General features: G+C 38.3%; 3 protein-coding genes and 2 long non-coding RNA genes across 7 annotated transcripts; 2 read left to right on the top strand and 3 right to left on the bottom strand.

Moving 5' to 3' along the window:
• The first annotated feature begins 1188 nt into the window (after positions 1 to 1188).
• On the top strand, positions 1189 to 4522 carry stas (Transmembrane protein stas). 2 transcript variants are annotated; one of them, XM_028182228.2, is made up of 5 exons: positions 1189 to 1452; positions 1971 to 2106; positions 3431 to 3559; positions 3739 to 4076; positions 4153 to 4522. In XM_028182228.2, the coding sequence occupies exons 2-5, from the start codon at positions 1973 to 1975 to the stop codon at positions 4320 to 4322; spliced, it is 771 nt and encodes a 256-aa protein (XP_028038029.1). In that variant the 5' UTR covers positions 1189 to 1452; positions 1971 to 1972; the 3' UTR covers positions 4323 to 4522. The 2 variants fall into 2 exon arrangements, with proteins under 2 accessions (XP_028038029.1, XP_089588402.1); XM_089732276.1 differs by lacking the exon at positions 1189 to 1452 and adding an exon at positions 1528 to 1710.
• LOC114248813 (uncharacterized) lies at positions 2760 to 6587 on the bottom strand. The gene is made up of 5 exons (XM_028182227.2): positions 6155 to 6587; positions 5926 to 6074; positions 5355 to 5521; positions 4599 to 4858; positions 2760 to 4488 (listed from the first exon to the last, which is right to left on the bottom strand). The coding sequence occupies exons 1-5, from the start codon at positions 6486 to 6488 to the stop codon at positions 4400 to 4402; spliced, it is 999 nt and encodes a 332-aa protein (XP_028038028.2). The 5' UTR covers positions 6489 to 6587; the 3' UTR covers positions 2760 to 4399.
• A 2011-nt stretch (positions 6588 to 8598) lies between these two features.
• Positions 8599 to 11345, bottom strand: LOC114246780 (uncharacterized). Its single transcript, XR_016324057.1, has 3 exons — positions 11247 to 11345; positions 9583 to 9727; positions 8599 to 8692 (listed from the first exon to the last, which is right to left on the bottom strand). It is a non-coding gene; the product is annotated as an uncharacterized LOC114246780 (long non-coding RNA).
• A 527-nt stretch (positions 11346 to 11872) lies between these two features.
• Positions 11873 to 27075, top strand: LOC114248812 (uncharacterized). 2 transcript variants are annotated; one of them, XM_089732271.1, is made up of 6 exons: positions 11873 to 12004; positions 12151 to 12235; positions 20831 to 20954; positions 22724 to 22876; positions 24806 to 25993; positions 26062 to 27075. In XM_089732271.1, exons 2-6 carry the CDS (start codon positions 12167 to 12169, stop codon positions 26409 to 26411), a joined length of 1884 nt encoding a protein of 627 aa, XP_089588397.1. In that variant the 5' UTR covers positions 11873 to 12004; positions 12151 to 12166; the 3' UTR covers positions 26412 to 27075. The 2 variants fall into 2 exon arrangements, with proteins under 2 accessions (XP_089588397.1, XP_089588398.1); XM_089732272.1 differs by lacking the exon at positions 12151 to 12235 and having other exon boundaries at positions 11908 to 12004.
• Positions 12511 to 14972, bottom strand: LOC149501576 (uncharacterized). Its single transcript, XR_016324058.1, has 2 exons — positions 14784 to 14972; positions 12511 to 14665 (listed from the first exon to the last, which is right to left on the bottom strand). It is a non-coding gene; the product is annotated as an uncharacterized LOC149501576 (long non-coding RNA).
• Positions 27076 to 27300: the final 225 nt, after the last annotated feature.

The following is a 27300-nucleotide window of genomic DNA, read 5'->3' as shown; positions in this document are numbered from 1 at the left end:
AACGTTGTCAGGTTTGAGCCCCGTGAGCTCACCTACTCATTAAGATTAGTCTGAAATAGCCTCTCAAGGCTATCAGCTTAGGCAGGAAAAAAAAAGCTTGATGTTCGCTTTTTTGTCGGTCAGCTCTGTTCGGTAGCGGGTAGAGCGTGGTAAATAAGAAAATCGAAAAGGAACTATACTGAGACCTTAAAACTTATATCTCAAGATGGGTGGTGCATTTACGTTGTAGATGTCTATGGGCTCGAGTAACCACTTAACACCAGGTGGGCTGAAAGCTCGTCCACATATCTAAGCAATAAAAAAAGGAAGGATCGTTTCTGAGATAACTTCTAATATAATGTACCAAACAGGAATCACTGAATCTTTTCCACGATAGATTCCAAGCGATTCATGAGATCCGGATTATCAACAAACCGAACTGCCCTGTTCTATTGGGAATCAAGATAACTTATCTATTTTTTATTTTATGAATGAGTGAATGAGCTCTCAGGCTAGCCGTATTACATATACTGTTAACGGGGTTCATAGATATCGCTAGTTTTTAAAATACCAATCAGTTTAAGTCTCTTCAGGTCTGTCTAGCAATTATATGGGCTTTGAGCTCACGGATTCACTGCGTAAGTAATGAAAATAAAGTTCTTTTAGCGGCTCATGTCTTAAAAACCATTACGGAGAGGCATTTGGTCCATTCATCACACGGATGCTAAAGAGCCGAAAGTGCGGCGAATTGATTCAGAAAATAATGTGCGGCGGATGGCTATAGTGTTGCATCGCCTTATCGTAGTAAATGTCAAAATGTTTTTTTTTAAGACAGGGGTTACTGGTGGCCCAGAGGCCTTTCTGGTTTGACTAGGACAGATGGGTCCAAATGCTGTGGTTCGGAAATTGTATTTTCAAGTATTTCTTGAAAATGTAGTTAGCGCGGTTTATAAAAAAAAAGTCGTGTATAACACGAACTAAAACAAACTAACCAAAATACCTTGTATTTTTATATTTATATGTATAAATGTGTAGAAATGTTGATAAAACTAAACGGTTGGACGAGGGAGCTACATTGAAATATTACGAATTCATCATGAGGCTATTCCATCACATCCACATTGGTGTTGTTTCATTTTATATTCCATTTTAATTTTGCTAAATTAGATATGGCTTCGACTTTTCGTTCAAAAGATTTTACAGTATGGCCTATATTCCCTGTGCCTGTCTCATCAACAAATCAAACTAAAAAATGTCAATGTACACTACACTGTCACTCAAATAAATTTCAAATCATTTTCATCATCCAAATCTAAATGTGATTTGAGATTTTTTTAATTAGCAAAGGAGAGCAGCATACTGCAAAATTAAATAGCAACTTATAATTTATGTGTTTGCAAGGCTACTTACATGTAACAATATATTATAAATGTTAATAAAATTGTTTTTCAAAAATAATTTAGTCAATACCAAGTAAGTAAAATTTCTTTCTGATTAATTATTTTGATGTAATTGTTTAATAGTATTTTTTTATTAATATTAAATTTCGACCTTCCTTTAAAGTACTTATCAACAGTAAAATGACCTCAATAAATCGAAGATTAAGGCTATCGCAAATTACTAAGCCTCTAGTCCAAGATCCATCTGTATCTTCTACAGTTCATAATTCTTCAAGACCAAGGATAAGGGAAATCAGACTTAATTCTGTTGGCTTGTTTTATCGTATTTCAAGTATATCGCTCTTATTAATTATTAATGCTATTTAAAAATGTAGGTCCCCTCTCTTGTAGTAATATTTTTTGAAATTCTATACAAACCGTCTTAGGATATTTAAAAACTTAACTCAATGAAATTTGTATAACAATCATACACAATTTAGAAGAATTAGTATCAATTTTTGGTAGTAAATGTCTGCTTTGTTTGTGTTGAAATCGATTAGAATTGCATAATTATGTAAATATATATTTCTTTAATGTGAATTATATTTTCAGACATGGAAACAAAAAGTGAGAAAACATCTAGTTCAAATTTATCAACTTCTACGGCTTTAGTATTAGTTGTATTTATATTTTTATCTTCACTATTAGCACTAGCACTTCTATACAGGCAATTCCCAGAGTTAGAAGAGTAAGTAATATTTTGCTATAATTATTGTTGACCAATACTGTAGAATACTTTTCTAAATTAGAATAGATGGTTTGGGTGAGCTTGCAACTCTTGTGGTCTTAGATGATTACCGGAACCTAGGGATATCAATACACTTAATAATGCATCCACACACCCTAAGTAATGAGGTTGAAGATTCAACTTTCAAATAAGAACTAAATAGGAATAAACAAACCAGTGGTAACAACCTTTAAGGGCCTTAACCCTTTCTTTTCTCAACAGCCCTACAGTGAAATCATTTTATCCTTTAAACAAATTTAACTTCAATTTATTTGTTTATTTAGTTTAAAAATATTTATTTTAAAAATGAATTCTAACATTGATATTATTCATCTAGATGTTGTTGATAAATCTAATGTATTTTTTTTTTTCTAAACTGGTTACACTATTAATAATTTTATTAAAGCAACATTGAGGTACTTTTTTAAATTATTTTAACAATAAAATGTTAAATAGCAGTACTTTTTGTCATATCATGTTTATTTTTATTCTTTTTTTATTCCCTATCCATTTGCTGGTAGCCTAAGAGCATATTCCAGTTACACATGGATAGAACGCACAGGTTCAATCTGAAATAATTTGCTAACACTATCCCTAGCAAGAACAGTGCTTCACAGAATCTACCATAAGTTAATTACAATATGTAGATATAAGTGGTCCTAGAAGGCTAAAATATGTATTTACATGCCAAGCAGAGTACAAAAATATTACAATTATGATAATTTGCATCTCATAATTATTTATAATATATTTACATTGTTATATTATATCTCTCAACCTGAGGATAATGTTGGATTTTCTTTTATAAGAATAGCTTAAATACACATTTGCATGATTAAATATTGCAAGACTAATTATTTAGTATTATAAAAGTAATAATGTATTTTTTTGTTCTAATGAATTGACAGACATTGACTATCAATAATTCAGTATCGGCCTGGAGAGATGTAGGTTTATAACTTATTTCCCAAAAAAAAACTTATTTCCAAGGGAAACAATTCCTTCATCATACAGATGAAGCCACAGGGAACAGCCAGTTATATTATATAAACAAATTTGAACATAACAAATGAAAACTAATTACAATTCACATGTTGTCTAAACTTCAATTCATGGAAATCCAACTATATATCAGACCTTTAGTGTTGAGCCCTGTCCTCCAAAGGCTTCATAATAAACACAATACTGTAACAAAATGGTTTATTATTTTTGTTAGAGTAGAAGTTTACAGTAACATGTGACATTAAAGCTAACGTGAGTAAAATGACAACTTTTTTCGTTACAGACATGAGCGACAGCATTTACATTTACCATGGGACTTAGAGGATGCTAAACAGTTGGGCCTTGTACTGGACAGATATAAAGACAGATATTTTTATGAAGTATTATTTGGAGTATTTTTAGTTTATATATTGTATCCTTTGAAAATGGACAGAAATCAAAATATGGATATAGATGGCGATGTAAAAAGTACCAAAAAGCTTTCCATTTAAAATATTTTTGAATGGATTTTCATGTAAAATACCTCATTTCAAATTAATATGAACGTAACAACTCAATGCACTTCTTAATAATATCCTTAGCAATAGTCAGTTTGCAAACATTTGCAATACCTGGATCTATATTTTTAAGTATACTTTCAGGATTTCTTTTTCCTTTTTATTTCGCACTGGTATTAGTTTGTTGCTGTTCAGCAATTGGTGCAAGTCTATGTTTCTTCTTGTCAAATCTTCTTGGAAAGAAGCTTGTTAGAAAATTCTTCCCAGAAAGAGCAGCAGAGTGGTCAAAGGCAGTGGCAAAACACAAGGACAATTTGCTCAATTATATTGTCTTTTTAAGAGTCACACCTTTTTTGCCTAACTGGTTTATAAATATGTCTGCTCCAGTGATTGGGGTGCCTTTGGTGCCATTTGCATTAGGAACATTTATTGGTATGAATTATTTTAAATATTATTTTAATCATAATACTACTACAGTAGTTCACTAATTGCTTCTAATCAATTACAGGTGTGGCTCCACCATCATTTGTAGCAATTCAAGCAGGACAAACCTTACATACTTTGACATCTACAAGTGATGCATGGTCATGGACATCTATAACAGTACTCAGCGTTTTTGCACTAGTTTCCTTGATTCCAGTATTCTTAAAAGACAAACTTCGAGAAAAGTTTGACTAAGATATTTATTTTATTTATGTATTACCATGCTTTACATTCCACAAAATGTTGGTTTGGTTTAGTCATTAATGTTATTATTAGCAATATGAGCCTATATGGCCAATGAAAGTAGTATTGTCAACTGTAGGTTGTATTTTTGGTCTCCAGTACCACCAATTGTACCATACTGAAAAGAAAATACATGGTATTAATATCTGACACTTGTTTTGTGTTTTGACAATTTTTTAGCATTCTATTAAAAGAAAAAAATGTGTCATATAACTTTGTTTAACTTACGTAAATAACCTTCTTTTAAATCAATTGACAAATGCCTGCATTGATGTTTGCATTCTTCAGCTGGTATTAAATAGAGTGTCCTTGCACCACTCAATGATATTACGAATGAGAAATTACATTCAGTATCTGGTAATTTATATGAGTCTTGATTAGTATGTATTATTAAATATCTCTCTATGCTCTGTCCAAATTTTGGTACTACTGTCGGTCGGGGTATAAGTTGTCGTAACACTTTTGCTTCATTCATCTGATTAAATTTCCTGGAAAATTGTTTATTATTTTCTGTTAATAATTTAGTAAGAGAATAATAATTTAATAATTTACTACAGAGCGTAGAGCACGATTATTCAACCATTTTACAGTTTATAGTCACTGATTACTGACATGCCTCACAGGTGATCTCAAAGGCCATCTGATTAAATGGTTACCAAAATCACATCAGAAAATAAACTACTCACCTTGAGACACCAGGCTGAAGCTTCCATTATTTTGTATAATGTCTGTCGTGGTTAATACTATCTACCATCAGTAGTTATTTATATACGCACAAACTTTTTTTGTGGGAAATATTTGGCTATAATTTAATATAGGTTACAGAAAAAGTATAAGTAACAATCTAAAATCGTAAAACCTCCGTGACATAACATGTACCATCGTCTCATCAAAAATAAACTCTTCTCCATCCCACTTGCACTTTGTATCTTTTGTTTCCATTCAAAATGTTGTTTGAAAACCATAGTATTCCAGCATACTGACCACACATAAATATTTTTTTCCCCTTTTGCATGTAGATCAAACATATCTTCTGGTTGTATATAGAACTTGTTATTTAATAAAATCTTTGGAGATGCATTAGCAAAAATATCTTTATTTTTTTCATAGAGACTTTTAAGCAGACTTATTGAAATTCTTTCTTGACTAGTCTGAAAATTAACAAAAATATAATTTAAATTTGGGTGCATGTTGTATGTTGGTGGGTTAGACGCCAATGTTGAGAAGATAGCTTTTGAAAATGAATAAATCCATTAAGTTTGCGAGTATATTGAAAAATGTACATAGCTAAGCTGCAATTTTCTAGGTAGCTCTAGCAAAAGCAGTTTTTGCTTGTTTGCAGCTGCAGAATCTACCATTGGATCGGAATTGTGACCCATTGAGGAGATCGACGAGAAAATCAGTGGGTTGTATCTATGGGATAATTTATAATAAGCAAAATGTGATTTAATACTATCACTGAAAAGTAAATACTAAAAAACAGAAAGCTAAAAAAATTACCATCTCGTCAAATTATAATGTTCAACTATGTTATGCATTGATATTAACTACATACCTGGTATACAAATGGAGCAATGTGCTGATTAGTGACTGGTTTTGGGTCGAAGATCTCTTGAATATTAGTGATAGAACTACATGGCCAACAATCCATATCGACAACAGTGAAGAATGGGTTTTGTAATAAACAAGTTTCATAGTAGTATTCTGAAAAAAGGTTATGTAGGTATAAATAAGTACAGGTCAGCTGTCACAATAAAACTGGTGCTTATAAAGAACTAAAATACCTGATAAAGCAGGGAACAAAGAAATAAATGGTATTGAGATTTTTCTCAGTAACCTTAGTCCTGGATATATGTATTCTTGTAAGTTGCACACAAAACTGCTATACACATATTTGAAGTTGAATAAAGCAAATACCAAAAGTAGTACGCTAATTATTTTAAGTTTATTGTTTCTAACAATTGTCAATGAACTGGGACGTTCACTTTTTTCTAGTGTTTTGAGAGATTCAAAATACAATTTCTTGAAATCTTCTTCACTAATACCAGCGTTAGCGGCTTCCCTTTTTAAGTTTTTGATTGAACTTGAGTAGTCTCGAAGTACTTCGTGATTGACCATGATTAAATTCAATTTAATATGTTTACCGTTTGTTAAATATAAGTCATTAAAATTTTACATAAGTATTAGTTATTTGTGAAATAGTTGGTAAACAAACAAAATAAGGGATATATTATTTGTTTACAATTTGCGTTTTTTTTTTTTGATTTTATGGCCTGGTGTCTAGACCTTTAGGCCATACAATTTGCGTCAGTGGCATAGACCACAGACTAGACAGACAGTAGGGATCTAACAAAGAATCAATAATTGATTTTATAAGATAAAGGACAAACCCGAAATCCATACAAACTTGGGCCTGGCGTTACAGTGCTAGAATTTGGGCATAAGTTACAATACCTAAGAAGGTTTCATGAGCCCAATTTTCAGGTCTCCCAGCAATGGCCAAATTGGTAAAATCAGACAATGTTTTCATTTTAGGTTATGTTTATTGTTCGAGATATTTTAATAAAAACGATATTTTTGAGGCTATTTCCTACTAAAGATGAGTATTTTTTTACGAAACCTGTTGCAGCAACAGGTTGCTTTAAAATAAAAATGGAACCTGTTACGAGAAATCGCGCGTTAGGTTGTTTACGAAAACGAACGAAAGCCAAAAATTAAAAACAACGTAATGCGAAACGCGCTGCGCACGAAATGATTTTTTTAAGGGATTTTATGACCTGGTAACTAAGACCTTTAGGTCAGTCTTATTTTAATTTTAATGAAAACTTTTTTATATGAAAAACTATATTTATATGATAGCTTTTTTATATAAAATATAAATCATTACGTGCTCCCATATTATCTCATCACATTTCATTTCATTTTAGTTCATGCCTTTTTTATTTTTATTTTTTATTGCTTAGATACCCATCGACGAGTTCACAGCCCACCTGATGTTAAGTGGTTACTGGAGCTCATAGACATCTACGACGTAAATGTGCCACCCACCTTGAGATATAAGTTCTAAGGTCTCAGTATAGTTACAACGGCTGCCCCGCCCTTCAAACTGAAACGCATTACTGCTTTACGGCAAAATCCAAAATATCTTCAGTTGGCAACATTAAAGATAACATAACACGATTTGATACATTTGTGTTTTTCTATGGCATAGTCACATTAATATAAAAATGCAAAACTACCCTTTCATGCTATATTTAATGTTGTCAGTTGTAGATATTTTGAATTGCCGCCATTGTAAGTAGTTGTGTCACGATTCGATGGCCATACTCTATTTACATTGATTAAAATACCTATAAAAACAGTCATTTATCCTAAAGCAAAAGAGTATTAATTATTTTTTACACTTGATTTCCACTAAATCGATCCTATTTTATGGATGTTCTAATTCTAATCCGCACGTTTGTGGAGCTAGTTACGTATATTGAAATAAGTGTTGCAGATGTTTACAAAGATTGTTTAAAACAAAAAATTGAATTCAACTTATTTTCTACACTTGGCCATTGTCAATGAAGCTAAGATTTTAATAGGTTAATCAAGCAAAATAGACGAATTTTTTGGTACATATCCCATTCGTGTAACGCTTAGGCCCAAAATGGGGTTTCTCCTTTCCTTGACCTATTATTTTTTCGAACCGATCCTTCAAACCCCAATTTGTCAGTATGGCACAAGAAGGACTTATCCTGTTTCTATGATAATTTGATGGGGAAGTCTTTAAATCGTATCAAGGCAGCTGACGGTACAAGATTTGCATCGGCAAATTTTCACATAAATTACGTGTTTCTATCGATAAATGATCTTAATGTTAGCGACAGTGATCTACATCGACATATAGGTCTACCAGGATCTGATGGCAAAAAGAGAAAAAAGAAATTGACGCTAGCAATATTGGGGAAATTGGAGTAAAACGTTTTGATACTTTTTTTTTCTTATAGCGGCTGATTCTGTGTGATACATGCAAATATAAAAAATTATGCAATGATCAAGGATAATTTTTGAAAATCTTACTGTGGCGAATGTGGGGTTCGAAATTTCGATGAAAACTCCAATTACTCTGTTCATGAATTTATTTATTAATTATAGGCTATCAGAACTTGAAAATGGTTCCAAATACTGCACATCCATAAAAAAGTCTTCATCGGAAGAGGAAAACGAGGAAGACGCAGTATGTTTGCCACCTTTCCTCTTTTTACCGGGCGTACTAAATACGCCTCTGTTAGATCTGCCTTCAGCAACAATTCGTCTTATGGTAGTAGTAGAAACACCTGAAATAAACCAAAGTTTAGTATACAAAATACACACGAAAATGCAATAAACCAAAGTATCAAGACGTGTCATTCCTATTAACCAGTCAACGCTTGCACATGGCTCAATATCGATGATTGTGTTTGTTCTGTACCTTGTTCATCATATATTCTTTGATAAACATTGAAAACAATATTTTTTGCTTGTGATCGAAGAGGTTTCTTCGACATTTTCACCACTTTTTAAAGGAAATTTGAAGCCAAACCAAAAACAATTCCTCGAAATTTCAGTTTTGATAGATGAATTTTTTTTTGCTGCCATATGAAAACCGGTATTTTTTAAACTTTTTTTTGCCATCAGATTCTGGTAGACCTATAGTTTATTTGAGTGCATTACATTTTCTGGCTTTGTTGACATTTTGGAGAAATTTACTTTTCTTACTTTAATATGCATGGAAAGACAAAGTATTTTGAGAAGAAATCGGACTAGAAACTAAACGAGAATTTCTAGACACCGTATTATAAAAATTGTTTTTCCAGTTACAAACATAAAAAGTAACCGAAAGATCACACAAACCTTTCATCATTAAATTAAAGGTACTCAAATGAAGAAAATAATGTAACGATTTTAATAATACGAGCATTCGATTGTATAATTAATATAGTAAAATATCTACTTATTGTCAATGTTTCCTTGACATATTCTTTAGCATAGTCTTTAAGTAGAGCGCACATTATTTTCTATGATTTAATAGGTAATGTCAATATAGTAAATTCGTCACTTATTCTGTTAAAATTTTACAAAATAAATAAATAAATTATATATAAAAAATAAATAAATTCAATACGATGTTTCTTTTAACTTAGTTTGGTAAAATTACTTACCGTAACAGGATATTAACAACACTTACGTTTGTCAGAATCGGTTATCTTCTGCTATTTAAAAATCCTTTAATTTTAATTATGATTAATTGAAGCCCCATTTCTAATGTTTGTGCCCAATAGATCGTGGTTGGCTGATTTTTGAGATGGGATTTTACTTAGTGCAATGACCACCTGTAGCGACAATGGCTGAATATAAAATTTATTTAATAAAAATATGCGTGTTTCCGGCTTAGTGGTTGGAAAGTTATTAGTTTCATAATTGCTTGGATGATCGTGAAGGGGCCCTCACGAGCGATCCTATTGTTTAGTAGTCACTGGAGCTCATATAGATGACAACATTAAGTCTTCTAATTGAATTCTAAAACTAAAGTCCCCACATTAACAGAAACACATAATAACTGCAGTGGTAGTAGTACCTACCCGCCAGGATTAATTAGGTATACGCCGGATTTTAGCATCGGCGCTCGAGAGCCGCGTGGAGGTCACGATGACTTCAACTTTTTTTTTTGCTTAGGTGGGTGGACGAGCCCACGGCCCACCTGGTGTTAAGTGGTTACCGGAACCCATAGACATCTTTTTATTTTTTTTATTGCCCTTGTAGGAAGACGACCATACGGCCCACCTGATGGTGAGTGGTTACCGTCGCCCATGGACTTCAGCAATGCCAGGGGCAGAGCCAAGCCGCTGCCTACCGCTAAACATCTACAACCTAAATGCCGCCACTCACCTTGAGATATGAGTTCTAAGGTATCAGTATAGTTAAAACGGCTGCCCCACCCTTCAAACCGAAACACATTACTGCTTTACGGCAGAAAGGGGCAGGGTGATGGTACCTACCCTTGCAGACTCACAAACGGTCCTACCACCAGTTTTTAAGATTTTATTTGAAGAAGTGATAAGTCTATAAAACCGAATGAACGAAAAGTCGAACATCTCGGTGGTGCGCAATCAACCATAAGTTCCACAAATGTCTTAAGACATAGAAGTTATTAAGTTATTAAATGACAAAAAAATGTAAACGAAGCGTAAATAATAAATTGCGAAATCAGGCCTAAATACTCATCGTTTTCGCTATTTTGTTTGTTTGCTGAATTCACAAAGTAAAAAAATGTCACTGTGAAATCACCTCAAGTGCAGCGTGTAAACATTTTTAATTATCTTACGTTTTGTTATAAATAAAAACAGGATTTTTTAAAATGTTCAAATGCAGTATCGTTTCATTAATCAATCTAAAATATAGCGAATGCTACGATTCGAATTGTGATATACAATGTTATTTCGATTGTTTTATTTTAGTGCTATTGTTGTTTTTAGGCCCGGAGAACTTACATGATAAGAGTATAATAGCAATCAGGCGATCCGAACGTGCGACCTCGGCCTGCTTTAGGTACTCCAAGCACCGGTCATCGTTCTCGTCGAACCCGTCGCTTGCGACGAAGAGCTCGCCGAATAAATTAACCCACAGACACAGCCCACTGAGTTTCTCGCCGGTATGCTTAGTGCGAGTTTTTTAACGTTCTCGATAGCGTAAAAGTTAACTCAAATTTGTATCAATTGTTTGTAACTAGCACTAAGCACACGGATCTTCTCAGTGGGTCGTGTTTCCGATCCGGAGGTAGATTCTGCGAAGCACGGCTCTCGCTAGGGTTCGTGTTAGCAACATCGTGAGGTTTGAGCCCTGTGAACTCACCTCCCAGCCCGGCGACGCTGACATGGTCTCTCTAGACCACTAGCTTAGGTAGGAAAAAATATCGTCCGCAGTAGTACCTCACCTTATTTTCCACTTTCTCTTTCTGGTCTGATGTTTACCGCCTGTTTTAATAACCTGTGGGAGTGTCAACATAATCGTGCTTTTTAATATGATGCCTTCCGATTTGAAGTGAATAAAAGTTAGTTAACTCTTTCCAAGCCTCGTTATGTTTTTTATTTTTGCTTTTTTATTTTATTGTACCTAATTTATGTTTGGAATAAATGATCATTATTATTATTCTACTTTACCATATTAAGTCAAAAATCAGCCTGTAACCGCTTCATACTAAACGGGACGTGAACATGTCAACATTGATAAAAATAATAATGACAGAAGTTGATGGCCACTATAACTTTTATGCTTTCTTTCTACATTACATTAATTATATAAAAATATTTGTTTAATTTTAAAAGATTAACTATCAAATCTCTATGTTACAAAAAAAAAAGTTTAATTTATTAATTTTCATACCAAGACATTTGATTCTGACTTACACCACAGGATCGATGTTTATAATTTAAAAAAAAAAACGTAAAATTTAATTTTGTAATTAGTACCGAAACGACATATATACGCAGTTCTTTCTTCGATTTGATAAGATAAGACAATGTAACCTACGTGTTGGGGCCTTCTGATAACGTGGCCGGTATGTGCTTACTGTCCTGTCAATACGACGATATGCTCTCTTTCGTCTACTAGTAAGTCATTAAATAAATAATATTCAGTACCAAGTATTAAAACTAGTCACAAGTGTTTTTAAAGAATTTCAAACAATGAACGGTGATTAAGACGTGTAGTGTGATTACAACAAAAAAAAAATGTATGTGTATTTCGAAAAATGCAGGATGATGGAAGTCTAAATGGAATTCGAACGAATAGAGGGCACGTCCTGGCATTGGCCCTTACTGCTCTCCGTCGTGTTTTTAAATGTGCGTATTCATATCACAATACTTAATTAATATTCATACGAAAATGCGTTTAATATCGTAGTAAAATTCACCGCTTTTTCAATTGGTTATTACGCTGTGCTGTCTGTCAACTGACAATATAAAAATACGTCGTTGTTATGGTATCTTAGTTCACACTTCATAAGTAGATAAAGATATCAAGTATGTGCTCACTGCGACCACGATCGAAAATCAACCACTACACACACATAATATTACAGAATCTAAGTTAATGAATTCAATAAATAAATAGGCTATTGATTGGTGTATTATATAATATTCAAATCACATTTAAAATAGTTACGGTGATTAATTCTAATTACAAATATATATTTTGAAAAAATGTAACTTTCTTACATTTATTACTTATCATCAAATTATTTCGATATTTCTAATTATCCTGCTTTGAAAACATTTTATTTATCGTCGAGCAATAATATTCGTCAATAATAGTCGATTTTCAATTCATTCAATTTCATTCAATTTATTTATTCATCTTTATGCACAAGAGTACAGTGGCGGAGTTAAGTTGGCCTAAGGCATTCTCTGTCAGTCAAACATAGTTAATAATACACTTTAGAAGTCAAACACGGGTGGTAGTGGCATAACGTCCTATGGTTGGTGCATTCCATTATTAAAAAAAAAAAAGATTTTTTTATCAAATACATATCCACACACAGTATACAAATAGACATAACATACAACGACGTACATATTTTTATTTTCTAAAAAATATATTTTCTACATTAATAATAATAATACATTACAATAATACATTATTACATTAGCCTATCCATTGAATAATTTCTTTAGATTGATAAATGATATACATTTTAGTATATAGGTAAATTTTTAATTATAATATGTATATATGTAAAATCTGCAAATTAGGTACCAGGAAAGAAAATTTAAGTTGTTCTACTTTATTTAACCTATAGTCAACATATTCATTGTTGTTCGAACGCAATTTGCATTAAACAACAGAATCGCGCGTTGTTATCGTGAACAAAGTACTATCTATATAAAACGCTAATAGGGTACGCAGTTTTATAAAGTATTGTAAGCTGCTTGCGCCTTACCATCATAATTCTGAATTCGTCCACCGGGAGAACTCTCATATTTAGTCTATTTGTCCATTCGCAGTATCAATCTGGTATACAATTGATAGTATTTTAGAAATAAAATGCTTTTTTTCGCGGTGTAGGTTTACCAATTATATTTACGAACCTGGTCCCATAGTACTTACACATCCCTTTCGGTTTAACAACATTCGAACGATTGTCCTAAGGAACTTTGCGTTTAAATCGAAGTGGCCTGCAGGTCTGCGGTAAATCACTTCTCTTACTCTTCGCATTGGCTTGGCGGCAGCTATCAGTGTGAATATCGCCACCACCTTAAAGTTTTCCTGATCAGATTTGGAATGCGTAATTAATTTATCGGAAAAAAAGAAGGTAACTGGCCGCGTCTCCGTTTACTATAATAACAAAAGTTCATTTTCTTGAATATATAAATTTCGATACTTTAATCATACGAATGGACGATAAATAATGAAATTGGGTTTCGGCCTCGTTGCGGTTTTTGAGAAATTAATCTATTTGGAATAGGTTTGATGGTTAAGTCACATGTTGTATTTATCGTGACGTCGTTGCAATAAAGAAATATGTAATTTATCGGATTGATTGATTGGCAAAATAATCGAAATTATTTATCAATATTTTTTTGACATTGAAAAGCAATATACAAAAAGGATCACCATCCGAACAAAATACTGCGTATTTGGACTGAATAAAATTGTGAAAGTTGATGGAAACGATTTTTCAACCTCGACCCAAAAATACATCTCAATGTGTTTCTCGCCGGGTCTTTTCAGGGGATCGCGCTTCCGATCAGATGGTAGATTCCGCGAAGATTTGATTGCTTGCTCTTGCTGAGGTAGTTGTTAGCAATGTCTAAGCCCGAGCCTCACCCAGAATAGCACCTCTATACTTTGATAAGACGATGCGTCATTAAAACCACCTTATCGTGGTAGCCGCTGACTGTTGCACGAATTCGGCTCATTTAGATGCGAGTCAGCGTCGACTACGTCCTACGGCCTAGACGCGTCTTTAGGGATCCATTCTCCCGATCCACTGACTCAGCTATTAGATGAATGCGGCTCTAGCACTAGGAGCAGGCATAGGGACCCTGGTAACCATACTCGTCGAAGAGTTCAACGTGTAACATAGCCCATACATCAGCCCGCTGTGTTTCTCGCTGGATCTCGTACGGTAGTAGTTACATTTGCGAAGCAGCTACCCTCGAGTTATTAGGTCTCCTTTGAAGCCTAACAGCTTCACAGCAAAACCAACCACTCGACGACGAATAAAATCTTAAATACGAACGTATAATATAAGGTTTTATTTACTACAGAACCTGTAACATAAAGTTAAACATACGAAAATTTAAAAGAAAGTAGTAAACGCGAGATGATCATAGCGTTCAAACCATAAAACTAGTGACATTTCATATTCTTCCGTTAGGAGCGGCTTACCTGTGCCACTGGCATTGCTGACGTCCATAAGCCATTGCTACAACTCACTATCAGATGGATCCTAAGCTCGTCTGTCTGTAAAGTGAATAATAAATATATCCTCATGTTTTTGAAGCTTATAGATAGTTATATGTAGATTGTACTTCTTGATGTGAAGAATGAAATGTAAAAATAAAACATAAAAATATGTTTTTTCTCCTACCAGGCCGAAAGTTCGTGGAGTACCGAGCCGAGGTTCAGGGGTGAAGCCCCGCTGGGATCCAAGGGCGAAACCCTGGCGGGGGTAGGGGGCGGAGCCCCCCCATACTGATAAAAAAAACAATTTAACTGTTTTTTAATTTTTAAATAAACTACTACTAATTAAATAAGAACTGTTTGATGAACTCATCTTTGTATAATACTTCACTATTAAATTTTATTGCCTTTTTTATTTCACTTTTACACTAAACACAATATTGCAAATTACCCGAGCACAACAATGGCGGAGAATTTAAGTGCGTGAGAGCAGACGTAGACACAAACGCGCTTTTTTTTTTTTTTTTTTTTTTTCCTACCTATGCTGATAGCCTTGAGAGGCTATTTCAGCTTCACCCTAACGTGTGTAGGTGAGCTCACGGGGCTCAAACCGGAGAGTTGCTAACACTGACCCTAGCAAGAGCAGTGCTTCGCAGAATCTACCACCGGATCGGAAACGCGACCCACTGAGAAGATCCGGCGAGAAACTCAGTGGGCTGTGTCTATGGGTTAATTCGCTCGTCGAGCCCTTCGTCGCAAGCGACGGGTTCGACGAGGACGGTGACCGGTGCTTGTGGTGCCTAAAAGCACCGTTAATGGATCGGGAGGATCCGTAATGACGTGCTTTGGGCGACGTCGACTGTTTACCATTCGATCTACAGGATCGGGTATGTAGTTTCCAGCGGCCACGACAAGAGGGTTCTCATGTCGTGCCGCCTTCTCGAAATGGCGCAATGATGCCGACTGTAGATACTTACTGACAGAGTCGAGCTCCAGGTCATCGTGGAGATCCACGTTCCTCAGGAACCATGGTGCTCCGACGGCTATCCTGCAGATTCGGGATTGAATAACCTGAAGGGGCTTCAAGTTGGTGCGGGCTGCGTGAGCGAACACTACGCTTGCATACGTCATAACGGGGCGTATGCAAGTTTTGTAGAGAGTTACCTTATTACGGAGGGACAGTTTGCTTCGCTTGCAAAGCATAGGGTAGAGACGTCCTAATATGAAGGCGGCACGGTCGCGTACCGTTTTAATATGGGGACGGAATGTTATCCCTCTGTCGAGGGTGACGCCTAGGTATTTGACCTGCGAGGCCCACGGTATGGGCTGGCCAAAGAGAGTAACGGGGCTAACGGCGGAGGTGTTTGCGCGCCTATTAGGGAGTGGGATGCTCGAAGTGGTATTCGGAGGGCGACCCCTTTTGAAGAGCACCGCTGTGCTTTTCGTGGGGTTGATGTCGATGCGCCACTTCCGGAACCACTGTCCCATGGTGGCTACTGCGATCTGGAGTTGCCGATGTAGCAACGACATCTTCCTACACGAGTAGTAGATAGCCGTGTCATCGGCGAAGAGCGCTAGATGGGTCTCCGGAGACCGGGTATATCATTGATATACAAACTAAATAATAACGGGGAGAGCGCGGAGCCTTGCGGGACTCCGGCAGTCAGATGACGGGGGCGAGAGTGAGTTCCCTCTACTCGATATCGAAACAAACGGTTCGACAAGAAGTCTCGTATGATGAGCACGAGTCTGTCTGGCACTCCCATGTTGTACAGTTTGTAGATCAAACCGTTGTGCCAGACTTTGTCGAACGCCTTCGCGATATCGAAGAAGAGGGCGCCGGTCGGGATTTGTTTACGCCTATTTAGCCCTATTAAGATGTGCTCCGTGAGGCGGTGCACTTGTTGTACGCACGAGTGCTTAGCGCGGAATCCAAACTGCTCGTCTATTAGAATTTTATTCGCGGTAACGAAGTCCCAGAGGCGTTTCCGAAGGAGCCGTTCGTAAATTTTGCCTATCGTCGGGAGGAGACTAATCGGACGGTAACTAGCGGTTTCGTTTTTCGGTTTGCCCGGCTTATGTATACCGATAACGTCCGCTTCTTTCCACACCGCGGGAAAGATGCAGTGCGTCATAGCGGCATTTAAAATGGTAGCCAACATTGCTATCAGTTGGACTGGTAAGAGTTTAAGCGCGCGGTTACGGATGCCGTCGGAGCCGGGTGCCTTCTTAGGTTGGAGGTTGTGGATCGCTTCTCTAACTTCGTCAGTGGTAATGGGGGGTAACGCGTCCGAGGGCGTTAGGGAAGCTCTGCGCTCGACCTCCCTGTCGACTAACTCGGTGTGTTCGGGGTCCGCGTATTGAGTGCTGGTGGTGCACTGCTCTTGCAGTGCATCGGCCAGCAGCTCAGCCTTGTCATCGTCATCGAAAGCCGGTGGTTGGCCTGAAGGGCGTACGAGGGGAGGCATAGTAGCGGTAGTTTCGGATTTGAGAGTCCTAGCTAGTCGCCAGTATGCTTGGTGGGAGGGCGCGAGTTGTTCTAAATAACTATGCCAATTTTCGTTACGGGCGTCGCTTAGGCGGGAGTGGACTTCGCGTTGTAGACGACGCATCCGAATCCGGTTTGAATGCGTGGGAAGACGATCGTAGGCCCGGATTGCCGCGTTCCTAACTCTTAAGAGATTCCTAAGTTCGGGGGAAAGTCTAATGCGGTGGAAGCTATCCTCCACATCGACTTCTTTAGAAGATCTAATGATCGCGGAAGAGATGTGATCGGTAATGATGTTTATGGATTCGACGGTGTCCTCGGGGGATAGATTCGAATCCGGGCCGTAAGGGAGGATTGGCGGAGCGGCTTCGGCTAAGCACGTGCCCAGCTTATTCCAATCCACCATGGTCTTCGTAACAGTAACTGGGTTGTGAGGGCGACCGAGCTGCATAACGACAGGTCGGTGGTCTGAGTCGAGCTCTGACAGTGCTTCGATGGAATGCAAGCGCAGAGTTACGTTCCTAAGCAATGCCAGGTCTATAGTGCTCGGACGGAGCGCGATGTTATACGGATAACATGTTGGAGTTGGGGGGCCGACTACTTCGAAGGTGAGGTCGTCTATAAACGCGTCGAGACGCCTACCGTTGACGTTAGTACGATGGCAGTTCCACCTAGTGTGGTGGCAATTTAAATCGCCTGCCAGGATGACAGAGTCTCCCATGCCGAACAGTGACTCGATGTCACTGCTCAGGAGGGGCTTGTCCGGGGGGAGATAAACGGATGCGATGACGATCGGCTGGTGTCCCGTCAGCGAGATACGGCACACTGACGCCTCGATATGTGAGAGCGAGGGAGTATCGAGAGGGACAACGTGCAGGGCCCGCCTATAGTAAATGGCAGTCCCGCCTTTGGAGGCGGTGAGTCTGTCATTCCTAACCATGACGTAATTCGCGACTTTCGGGTCACGACGCGAGGGCTTCAGGCAGGTCTCCTGCACTAACAGAATATCTATTAGGTTGTCGCGGAGGAATTCGAAAATTTGATCGCGTTGCCGCGCGAGTCCGTTAGCATTGTAGAATGCTAACGTAAGCGAATACGGTTTTTCTCTACCTTTTTGCTCCATTGATTACCGGTAAAGAATTTTTATAACGTGCGAGACACGGACTCGTAGACGTCCATGTGATCGAAAGCGGCCGCGAGCCGCTGTTCGGGGGTTACCGACCTACGGATAGCATCTGCGAACGATCGCAGACGGTCAAAGTTTACCGCGGTGACGAAGTCGCGCACGAGCGCGAAGTCGTTGACGACTGAGGGTTGCGGGGGGCGGTACGCGGGCGCGGGGCGAGGTGCGAGCAGGGGCTGAGGCGCGTGACGTGTCGCAGGCGGGAGCTGGGGTACGTTTTGTGTTCCCTCCTTCGTATACGGCAGCGGTTTTTTCCACGCCGAGACGGTGGGAACCGCAGCCGGTACGAAGGCTGGTTTCGGCACTGAAGGCGCCGAAGTCTTTGGGTCGACGGTTCGGGGGGCTGGGTGGTTCGGGCGTTTACGCGGAGCCCTTGGACATCCGCGGTAGTTTGCCGGGTGCCCTTGCTTAAGGCATAGGACACAGCTTGGGGGTTCCGTCGCGGTTTCCCTAACACGCGAACATTCTGTGGTTGCGTGATCGCCGAGGCATTTCACGCAGCGGGGGCGCGCGTGGCAATTACGCGCTGAGTGGCCATAGAGCTGGCACCTGTGGCACTGCCCGGGAGTACCACGTTTATGGGGGGCTTCGATGGTGACCCCGGAGAGGCCGCATATCGTTTTGAGACATGAGATTCTTTTCTTTGCCTCCGGGGTTGATTCTAGCGCGACGAGAATCATATTGTACGGCTGTCTGCCGCGTCCGCTGTGCATCCGGTGCACACTAATTATTGGAAGGGACTGACCGATCAGATCCTCCTTTACGTAGTCTATGTCGAGTTCCTTGGGGACTCCACGTATCACTACGCGGAGTTCGCGGTCCTCCTGAAGAGCATAGGTGTGATAACCTATGTTCTCCTTTCGGAGGTAAGCAGAGAGGGCCCTATGGTCGCCCGGCGTTGCGACCTTAATCTGAATCCCATGCGCGACGTTACGCGCATGGGTATAATTAATTTTGTTGGCCTGAAGGGCCTGGCATACGCGATTCCACGTTGACTTCTCCTGGAGTATCAGCGGGGGCGGGACAACTGTTTTAGGCGCGGGCGCGGTTTTTGGGCGCGGCGGTGGGATTACGCGGCGGGCGGAGTCCGACTCCGGCGTTACGACTACCTGCGGTCGGGAGGCGGTCGCGGACTTCGTTTGCTTCGTCATGGAGCTCCGGGACTCCACGACGCGAGTACGCTTTTTACCGCGCGTTACAGTTTGGAACCCATCCGAGGTTCCGGGTTGAGGGCTAGTCGCGGACTCGAAGTCCATCTCCGATTCGGTATCGGAGCCTGAACTAGACGCTATTGAGGTCGCGACGGACGAAACTGGCGTGATTGACGCGGGCGCGGGGGTAGCGGGGGCGGGGGCGTTAGACGCTACGGCGGCGGCGTGCGTACGTGCGCTTGAACACGGACCGGCGGCGGGGCACGCGAGGCATGCCTGCGAGGCATGTTTGGCGACGGCGGCGAGAGATGCGGGGGGAGAATATTTACCAAATGAGGCCCTATAGGCTTCGAATTCGGGCGCGATTGACGGATATTTTTCCCGAATGAAGTCGATGAAAAGTTTTTCCTCCATCTTTACGTGATTTTCGCCCGGGGGGGGGGGCGGCCCCGGGACTTAAACACGCGCTCGCCTTGCGGCGAGGCCCCTGCGTCGGTAACACTAAATTGGCCGAAGCGATTCTAGGAATTTTAGAAATTTTAGTGAATAGAATAAATAGAATAGAATTAGAGTGAATAGAACCACTGCACAGTTCCCGGGCGGCAATGCCTTGCAATTAGGCGCAGGTACAAATTCCGAGAAACACTTGGGCCACAGATGTGCCACGAACAATGATCTATTATCACCGGTAGTCACTTCCGACAAAACAATGAGCACGTCCACGCGCGTCGGTTGCTCAAATCGGAATGACAAACGCGCATGCGCACTTGTACCAAGGAAGAAAAGTTACACTTTCTTCCCTGTAGAGCGGGAGGAATAGTTACACTTTCTTCCCTGTACAGCGGGACGAAAACCGAACTTTCGGCGTAGGTAGGAGAGAAAAAATAGTATGTGCACCAAGGGAGAAAAGTTGGACATTTCCTCCCGCGTGTAAAATGGCAAACACGGTGAATGTATTAACTCCTAGCGATGTGCAATCCTGATGTTATGTTCGCACGGAAGAAAATATTTCCTTTAACTGATTAATATGAAATTAATATTCTAAATTGTGCTATTTAATTGCACTGTTATTAATAAAATACATATGACGTGGGGAAGTAAATTGCATCGAGTGATCAACATTTCAAACTAGACACGACCTTCAGCAATGAAGGGACCGACTCAGAAGATATAAGTATGGCATAGTTTTGATGGACCTGTATCATTACAGATATGCCTGCCAAGTCTGGTGCTGTCGTATGGAGTCTTTCTAGTTCACCTAGCGGAACTTGACGTTCCTCTGTGGCAAGGCTTTGGTGCAACGACAATATTTATAGTCACCTATGGGTTATCACGTAAGTCTAATTTTATTCTAATAGTATCTAGTCTAACTCTATAAATAATAGGTCATCATCTATGTCGACGTGAATGATTAATTTAGTCATATTAATATAGTAAACATCATTAAAATATTGATCTTAAGTGCGTTTTTTTTAAATAATTATTTATGTGTTTGTTGTGAGCCTCCGCGTCGGTACTGCCTATAATTGCCTCATTCCTGTCCCAAAGCAGTCATACGTTCCTTTTCGAACTTCGATCTCATTTTTGTTTTGGTAGCCGCTCGACGTCAAGCGGTTTGTGAGCTGGTATGCGTGTTAGCTTTTTTTTTCTACTTAAGCTGATAGCCTTGAGAGGCTATTTCAGCGTAACCTTAACTAGTAGGTGAGCTCACGGGGCTCAAACCGGAGTGATGCTAACATTGACCCTAGCAAGGGCAGTGCTTCGCAGAATCTACCACCGGATCGGAAACGCGACCCACTGAGAAGATCCGGCGAGAAACTCAGTGGGCTGTGTCTATGGGTTAATTCGCTCGTCGAGCCCTTCGTCGCAAGCGACGGGTTCGACGAAGACGGTGACCGGTGCTTGTGGTAACGCGTGTCAGACTGAGCAAACGGTTATTTAGGTACTTGTTTCTCGATTGCTTCACAAACCGAATTACGAATTTGATTATCATATTATTATTGATAGTCGTCGTCGTGGCCTAAAGGATAAGACGTCCGGTGCATTCGTGTTGAGCGATGCACCGGTGTTCGAATCCCGCAGGCGGGTACCAATTTTTCTAATGAAATACGTACTTAACAATTGTTCACGATTGACTTCCACGGTGAAGGAATAACATCGTGTAATAAAAATCAAACCCGCAAAATTATAATTTGTGTAATTACTGGTGGTAGGACCTCTTGTGAGTCCGCACGGGTAGGTACCACCACCCCACCTATTTCTGCCGTGAAGCAGTAATGCGTTTCGGTTTGAAGGGTGGGGCAGCTGTTGTAACTATACTGAGACCTTAGAACTTATATCTCAAGGTGTGTGGCGCATTTACGTTGTAGATGTCCATGGGTTCCAGTAACCACTTAACACCAGGTGGACTGTGAGATCTAGGCAATAAAAAAATGAAAAAATATTAAGACGATCTTGAAGTATTTAATATTTCAAAAACTACATATCATGTTAATGTCCAAATATGTGTACATTCATTGATGACTTTTGATGTTATTAAACTATTATCATATTTGCTGGTACCCCTGAACTGGTTATTAACTTTGGACATTTTTATTAACATTTACTATTTTTATTATGTTCTATTATGTCTTAAAACATTATTTGTTTATTAAATAGGTAGAATAGAAATATTGTTAGCATAGAAAATTTGATTTGCGTGACATCCAAATGAATAATAATATGAATAATATAAGAATGTTTTGGTGTGCAATAAAGTGTTTTCTCTCTCTCTCGTCAGTAACGAAGTCAGGTAGATCTAAACAACCTCAGATAAAAGTTTTCGTTGTATTGTAATTTCATAACACTTTATGTCGTTATAACCTAATTTCAAAAGTGGTGGGGAGAGTAACAGTATTATATTTTCTTGTGCACACTTGTTTTTGCTATTGCATATAATATTCGCTGGGCCAATCTGAAGATTTCCTGAAAATTTCATCGAAATCGGTCGAACCGTTTGCGAGTCTCTGGGGAAATATACAAATACGAAGATCAACTTTGATGTTTATATGAGGTACATATAATATGTTTTTGTTTTTATATACTAGCTTTTTGCATGTTTCAGAATGTTGGTGCAGAGATGCCGCCGACTCTTGGGGAGGAACAATAGGATATCGAGTAATGGCGGCTATAGGACTGTGGACAATTGTAATAGGACTTCTTGTTTGTGCATTTGTGTCCTATCAGATACAGCCCATTATTTATGGCATTCTCGGAGGTTAGAGTTATTTATAATTTGAAAATAGAATTGCTTTTACAAAAACCGACTTCAAATAGAATAAAATAATATTCCAAATCAAATTAATATACACTAAAAACAATAATCATCGAAATCGGTTGGCGTGATATTGAATAGGTAATTGAGTTATTTATCTATTTGGCGCGAACGTACTTAATGCAATTTTTTTATATTTTTTTATTGCTTAGATGTGTGGACGTGCTCACAGCCCACCTGGTGTTAAGTGTTATTTGAGCCCATAGACATCTACAACGTAAATGCCGCCACTCACCTTGAGGTCTTAGTTCAAGGTCTCTGTATAGTTACAACGGCTGCCCCACCCTTCAAACCGAAACGCATTACTGCTTCACGGCAGAAATAAGCAGGGCGGTGGTACCAACCCGTGCGGACTCACAAGAGGTCCTACCACGTGTAAGTTTAAGACTTCTATGGTTTTGTCATGGGTACCATTATCAGAACTGGACTAAAATGGGACCACACGGGAAGCGTCAGGTTTCTAATAAAAAAAGAATCATCAAAATCGATTCATCCAGTCAAAAGTTATGAGGTATAGTAATCGGCAAACTTCTTGAGCAAATGACCTTGACTGCGCAGAACCGAATTTTAGGTCACTTTGGTGGTGAGGGTGAGGCGCGACGGCAGGGGAAATCGTATCGAGCGCGTTATTGGTAGATCAGTCGAACCTTGCGTCCCGCACCGCGCCCTCATTCCGCTTGCTCCCAAAAGTACGCTTGCGTACAGTGGAAAGTCTATCGTTATTAATCGTTAAGTTATTTGTTGTAATTGCTTGTGGACTTTGTTGCCATTGCTATTTGATGAGTGTTTGTTGATTTTTTATAAAACATACACTATGCCGTGACAAACTGGTGTAGTACTTAAAAGAAAGGGTAGAAAATTTGTGTACGACGTATATTGCTTCATTATAAAACAGGGGAAGAATGATATGGAAAAATTAAAACAGACTTCGGAAGCAACAAAAACATCAGTGAGTACTGTTAGGTGCATTATTAACGAAGCTAAAGGCTCTGGCTTGCTCGCAGTGTTTCGGACTCCGGATAAGAAAAGATCAGGGAAGAAGAAAGTTACCGGAATGGATAGTTTCGTTCAATCTGTAATAAAAAGATGTAATCATAATAACTACATAACAAGCAGCGAAACTCCGTACCGTAGAAAGGCTTCGAAGAATTTAAAGAAGATATAAATTTTAATGGCTCGGAATGAAGCTTACGACGAATTATGAAAGAGCTAGGCTTCAGATGGAAAAAAAGAACAGAAAATAATCGGAAGCTGGTAAATGAAAAAAGTAACATTCGATTACTACGAATCGAATATCTTCAAAAAATAATTAATTATAGACAAAAAAGAAGACCGAATCGACAGAGTTGTAAACTACGCCGATGAGCCCTATGTCGACTCATCACGATGATAGCGACTCGGGTGATGAAAACAGTGATGATGATGATGGTCAAGATTATGATAACGAAAAAAAAATTACAAATACCAGCTTCGCTTTAACTGAACCAAGACCTGGCAACAGCTCTAGTTTTGACTTAATAGAAAGAATATCTATTTTACCCCAAGATTAAATTATTACAATTATTAACCTATATGTTTTGTTGATGTTCTAATAAATATATAAATAAATACATATGTTGATTTTAATAATTTAATTGCATTATGACGCAGAGTAAGTAATGTTTTTGCACGTGAGTGTACCATGCGCAAACTTACCCCCACTACGTCAACAAATGCTCAAGAAGTTTGCCGGTTATTATAACAAGCATAAAAAAACATACAGTCGAATTGAGAACATCCTCCTTTTTGAAGTCGGTTAAAAATGGTTATTATTTTCCTAACCAATTTAATTTTGCTTGAATCTTTAATATAATAATATTTTCTTATGTTCAGGGTTAGGGTCATCTCTAATATCAGCTCAAGTGGATGCCGTTGTGTTTGAAACATACGATTCGCGTTTGGGATTGATACGAGGAACATGCTTCGCAGGCCAAGCGGTTGGTCAAGCGCTCTTTCCTCATTTATTAACCGAACTTATTGAGACATATGGTTACTCATTCTCATTCATTGTTTATTCAGGAATATTATTACAAGCATTGCCGGCGATTTTACTATTAAGAGTTAACGATAGTGTCAAAAAGCCCTTATCGTTTTCACGATATTCCGATTTGGCTAAAACATATGCAATTTTTAGTAATGAAGGCTTGGACAACAATTATTACACAGCAGAGGTGCAATTAGATGACTTAAGTAAAAAATGTTGGAAAAGTCCATCAGATGACAATTTACATCGGGAAGTTGATTTGAATAATGATGAAGTAGGCTTTGAAAATGACAATTCGACCATAACCCCACCACCCAGCCCTGAAGAAAAGCGTAGAAACATTTTTGGAGTCGAAATATTACCTGAAATCCCAGAGGAAAGTGAGGATGAAGACGAAGAATTTTACGCAAGCGATAAAGATGTGAACATGAACAAGAAAAGACTAAGTAACGCTATCAAAAGACTGAGTACTTTAGGTGACAGCCTAGACGATTACATAACTAAACAGATAAGAAGGGATTCTCGTCAAAGTGAAAATAGTGATATAAACGAATATTCTGAGGTTGAAGTCACGTATGATAATATCTCACCGGTAACAGATATACAACGAGAAAAAATATTTAATTCATTTAGTTTTCGATGTCATTCTGCTTACGCCAGTATGAGACGAAGAATGTGGATGCCCTCTTATAGAGTGTATAGAATTAAAAGAAGATTGCTGTATTTCATGTACAATTTGAACGATACCTTCATAAAGCCTTTAACGAGATCATTATCTTGTTGGAAATTTTATCCATCTTTATTGCTTGCATTTACGAAATTAAGTTTAACCGGGATATCTTTTGTTTTACTCCCGATATTGGGAACACAGATTCTACCACCGATTTCAACAACGGAAATAAATTTCTTCATGTCTCTGCACGGTTTTACTTGGGTGTGTTTTTTATTAAGCACTCCGTGGTTGGCACAGACTCCGAAGAGAAATTACAAATATGTTGCGGTCTTAGGTTTAGTGACATCGACCGTTTCTTGTTTTCGTAAGTTCATTTTTTTTACTCCATTTTTTTTCTCGTTGAAACTATTCTTAAAAATGGTTGCTTTGCAGTTTTGGCGGAAGCTCACAATCATGACACTTTTTCGATTGGATGCGTCGTGGCAGGCTTCGGCTATGGTGCAATTACATCATGTTGTGAAACAGCCATTCAAGATTTCGTTGGAGCACGAAAGTGGCCTAAAATCCACAGTACTTTGGAAACGTTATCAGCCGTATTGTTTGGTGTATTTTCTCTGGGTTCATCTTTCTTGTTCAGTGAAGAGGGGGGACTTCAGTTTGCCTTGTTTATATTAGGAGTCTTGTTATCAGTCGTTACATTCGTTTGGTTAATACTGGCTTTAGTTTCAATTTACATAACGAAGGTACGATCAGCGAGACTCGGAAGACGTTGGCTATCGTAACTATGTTCTAACTTCCATAAGTTATTTAAAACATCGAACAGAGAATATTTTGATGAATATAATTGTTAATTAACATATTTTGTATTGTATTGTTGTAAATAATAAATCATTATACTTAATATATTGTTAAATGGTAAAAAATATTGTTTTTGCAAGGATTTTTACCACAAACTTACATTTTCAATGAAATACATGTATGTCTATGGTTTTGATAAACATTGCACGTAGTAAGTGGTTATTAATTGAAATAAATTATTTATTTAGAGAGGTACTTCATTAGCGTACTTGTTTACGTTTATTTGTATATAGTCATCTATGTAACTAATTGTACTTCTAATTGCAGATCATACGATGTTGATGTTTTCATACTATCTCGAAAGTCCTTGTGCCATATGATATTTTTATGAAATATCGTATAGCTATTATATTTGATGATACTCATTCTACTTGTTTTTATTAAATAAATTACAAAAGAGATTGTGCAACTAATTTATTTGTTGAAGGTCATTAACGGCGGTCTGGTGATCGCCTAAGTGACATGGTCACTACACAAGGGGTTCGCGGATTCGAACCCCGCCAAGGGAAGAGATTTGTATGATAATTATAAAATGTCTTTTCCAGGGTTATGGATGTATATTAAATATATGTATGTGTATAATAAAAATCTTACATTTATTTCCGTTATCTGATACCTGTAACACAAGTTCTTTACGAACTTAGCACGGGACCAGTTAACGTGGCGTGATTGTTAGTAAATATTTATTTATTAAACATCAACCTGAAAACCGTAGCCCATTAACCATACTAGTTCAACTGAGTCATCGTAGATTTGAGTGGTGCGTCTAGATACATCGGGGTTCAAATTCCGGAGACATTAAGCAATATCTTT

The sequence above is a fragment of the Bombyx mandarina genome, chromosome 13 (assembly GCF_030267445.1).
Source record: "Bombyx mandarina strain Sakado chromosome 13, ASM3026744v2".
Classification (NCBI taxonomy): Eukaryota; Metazoa; Arthropoda; class Insecta; order Lepidoptera; family Bombycidae; genus Bombyx; species Bombyx mandarina.
This window is presented reverse-complemented; position numbering and strand designations above follow the sequence as displayed.

Bases quoted from the DNA above. Each gene is read 5' to 3' on its own strand.
- LOC114248813 (XM_028182227.2), bottom strand. From the start codon at position 6,488: ATGGTCAATCACGAAGTACTTCGAGACTACTCAAGTTCAATCAAAAAC. The intron at 6,075-6,154 runs GTATTTTAGTTC...ACCTTTTTTCAG, and splicing joins TTTGTTCCCTGCTTTATCAG to AATACTACTATGAAACTTGT. The intron at 4,489-4,598 runs GTAAGTTAAACA...TTTTCTTTTCAG, and splicing joins TTTAAAAGAAGGTTATTTAC to TATGGTACAATTGGTGGTAC.
- stas (XM_089732276.1), top strand. From the start codon at position 1,560: ATGACCTCAATAAATCGAAGATTAAGGCTATCGCAAATTACTAAGCCT. The intron at 2,107-3,430 runs GTAAGTAATATT...TTTTCGTTACAG, and splicing joins CAATTCCCAGAGTTAGAAGA to ACATGAGCGACAGCATTTAC. The intron at 4,077-4,152 runs GTATGAATTATT...AATCAATTACAG, and splicing joins TGCATTAGGAACATTTATTG to GTGTGGCTCCACCATCATTT.
- LOC114248812 (XM_089732271.1), top strand. From the start codon at position 12,167: ATGGAATTCGAACGAATAGAGGGCACGTCCTGGCATTGGCCCTTACTG. The intron at 20,955-22,723 runs GTAAGTCTAATT...TGCATGTTTCAG, and splicing joins AGTCACCTATGGGTTATCAC to AATGTTGGTGCAGAGATGCC. The intron at 25,994-26,061 runs GTAAGTTCATTT...GTTGCTTTGCAG, and splicing joins ATCGACCGTTTCTTGTTTTC to TTTTGGCGGAAGCTCACAAT.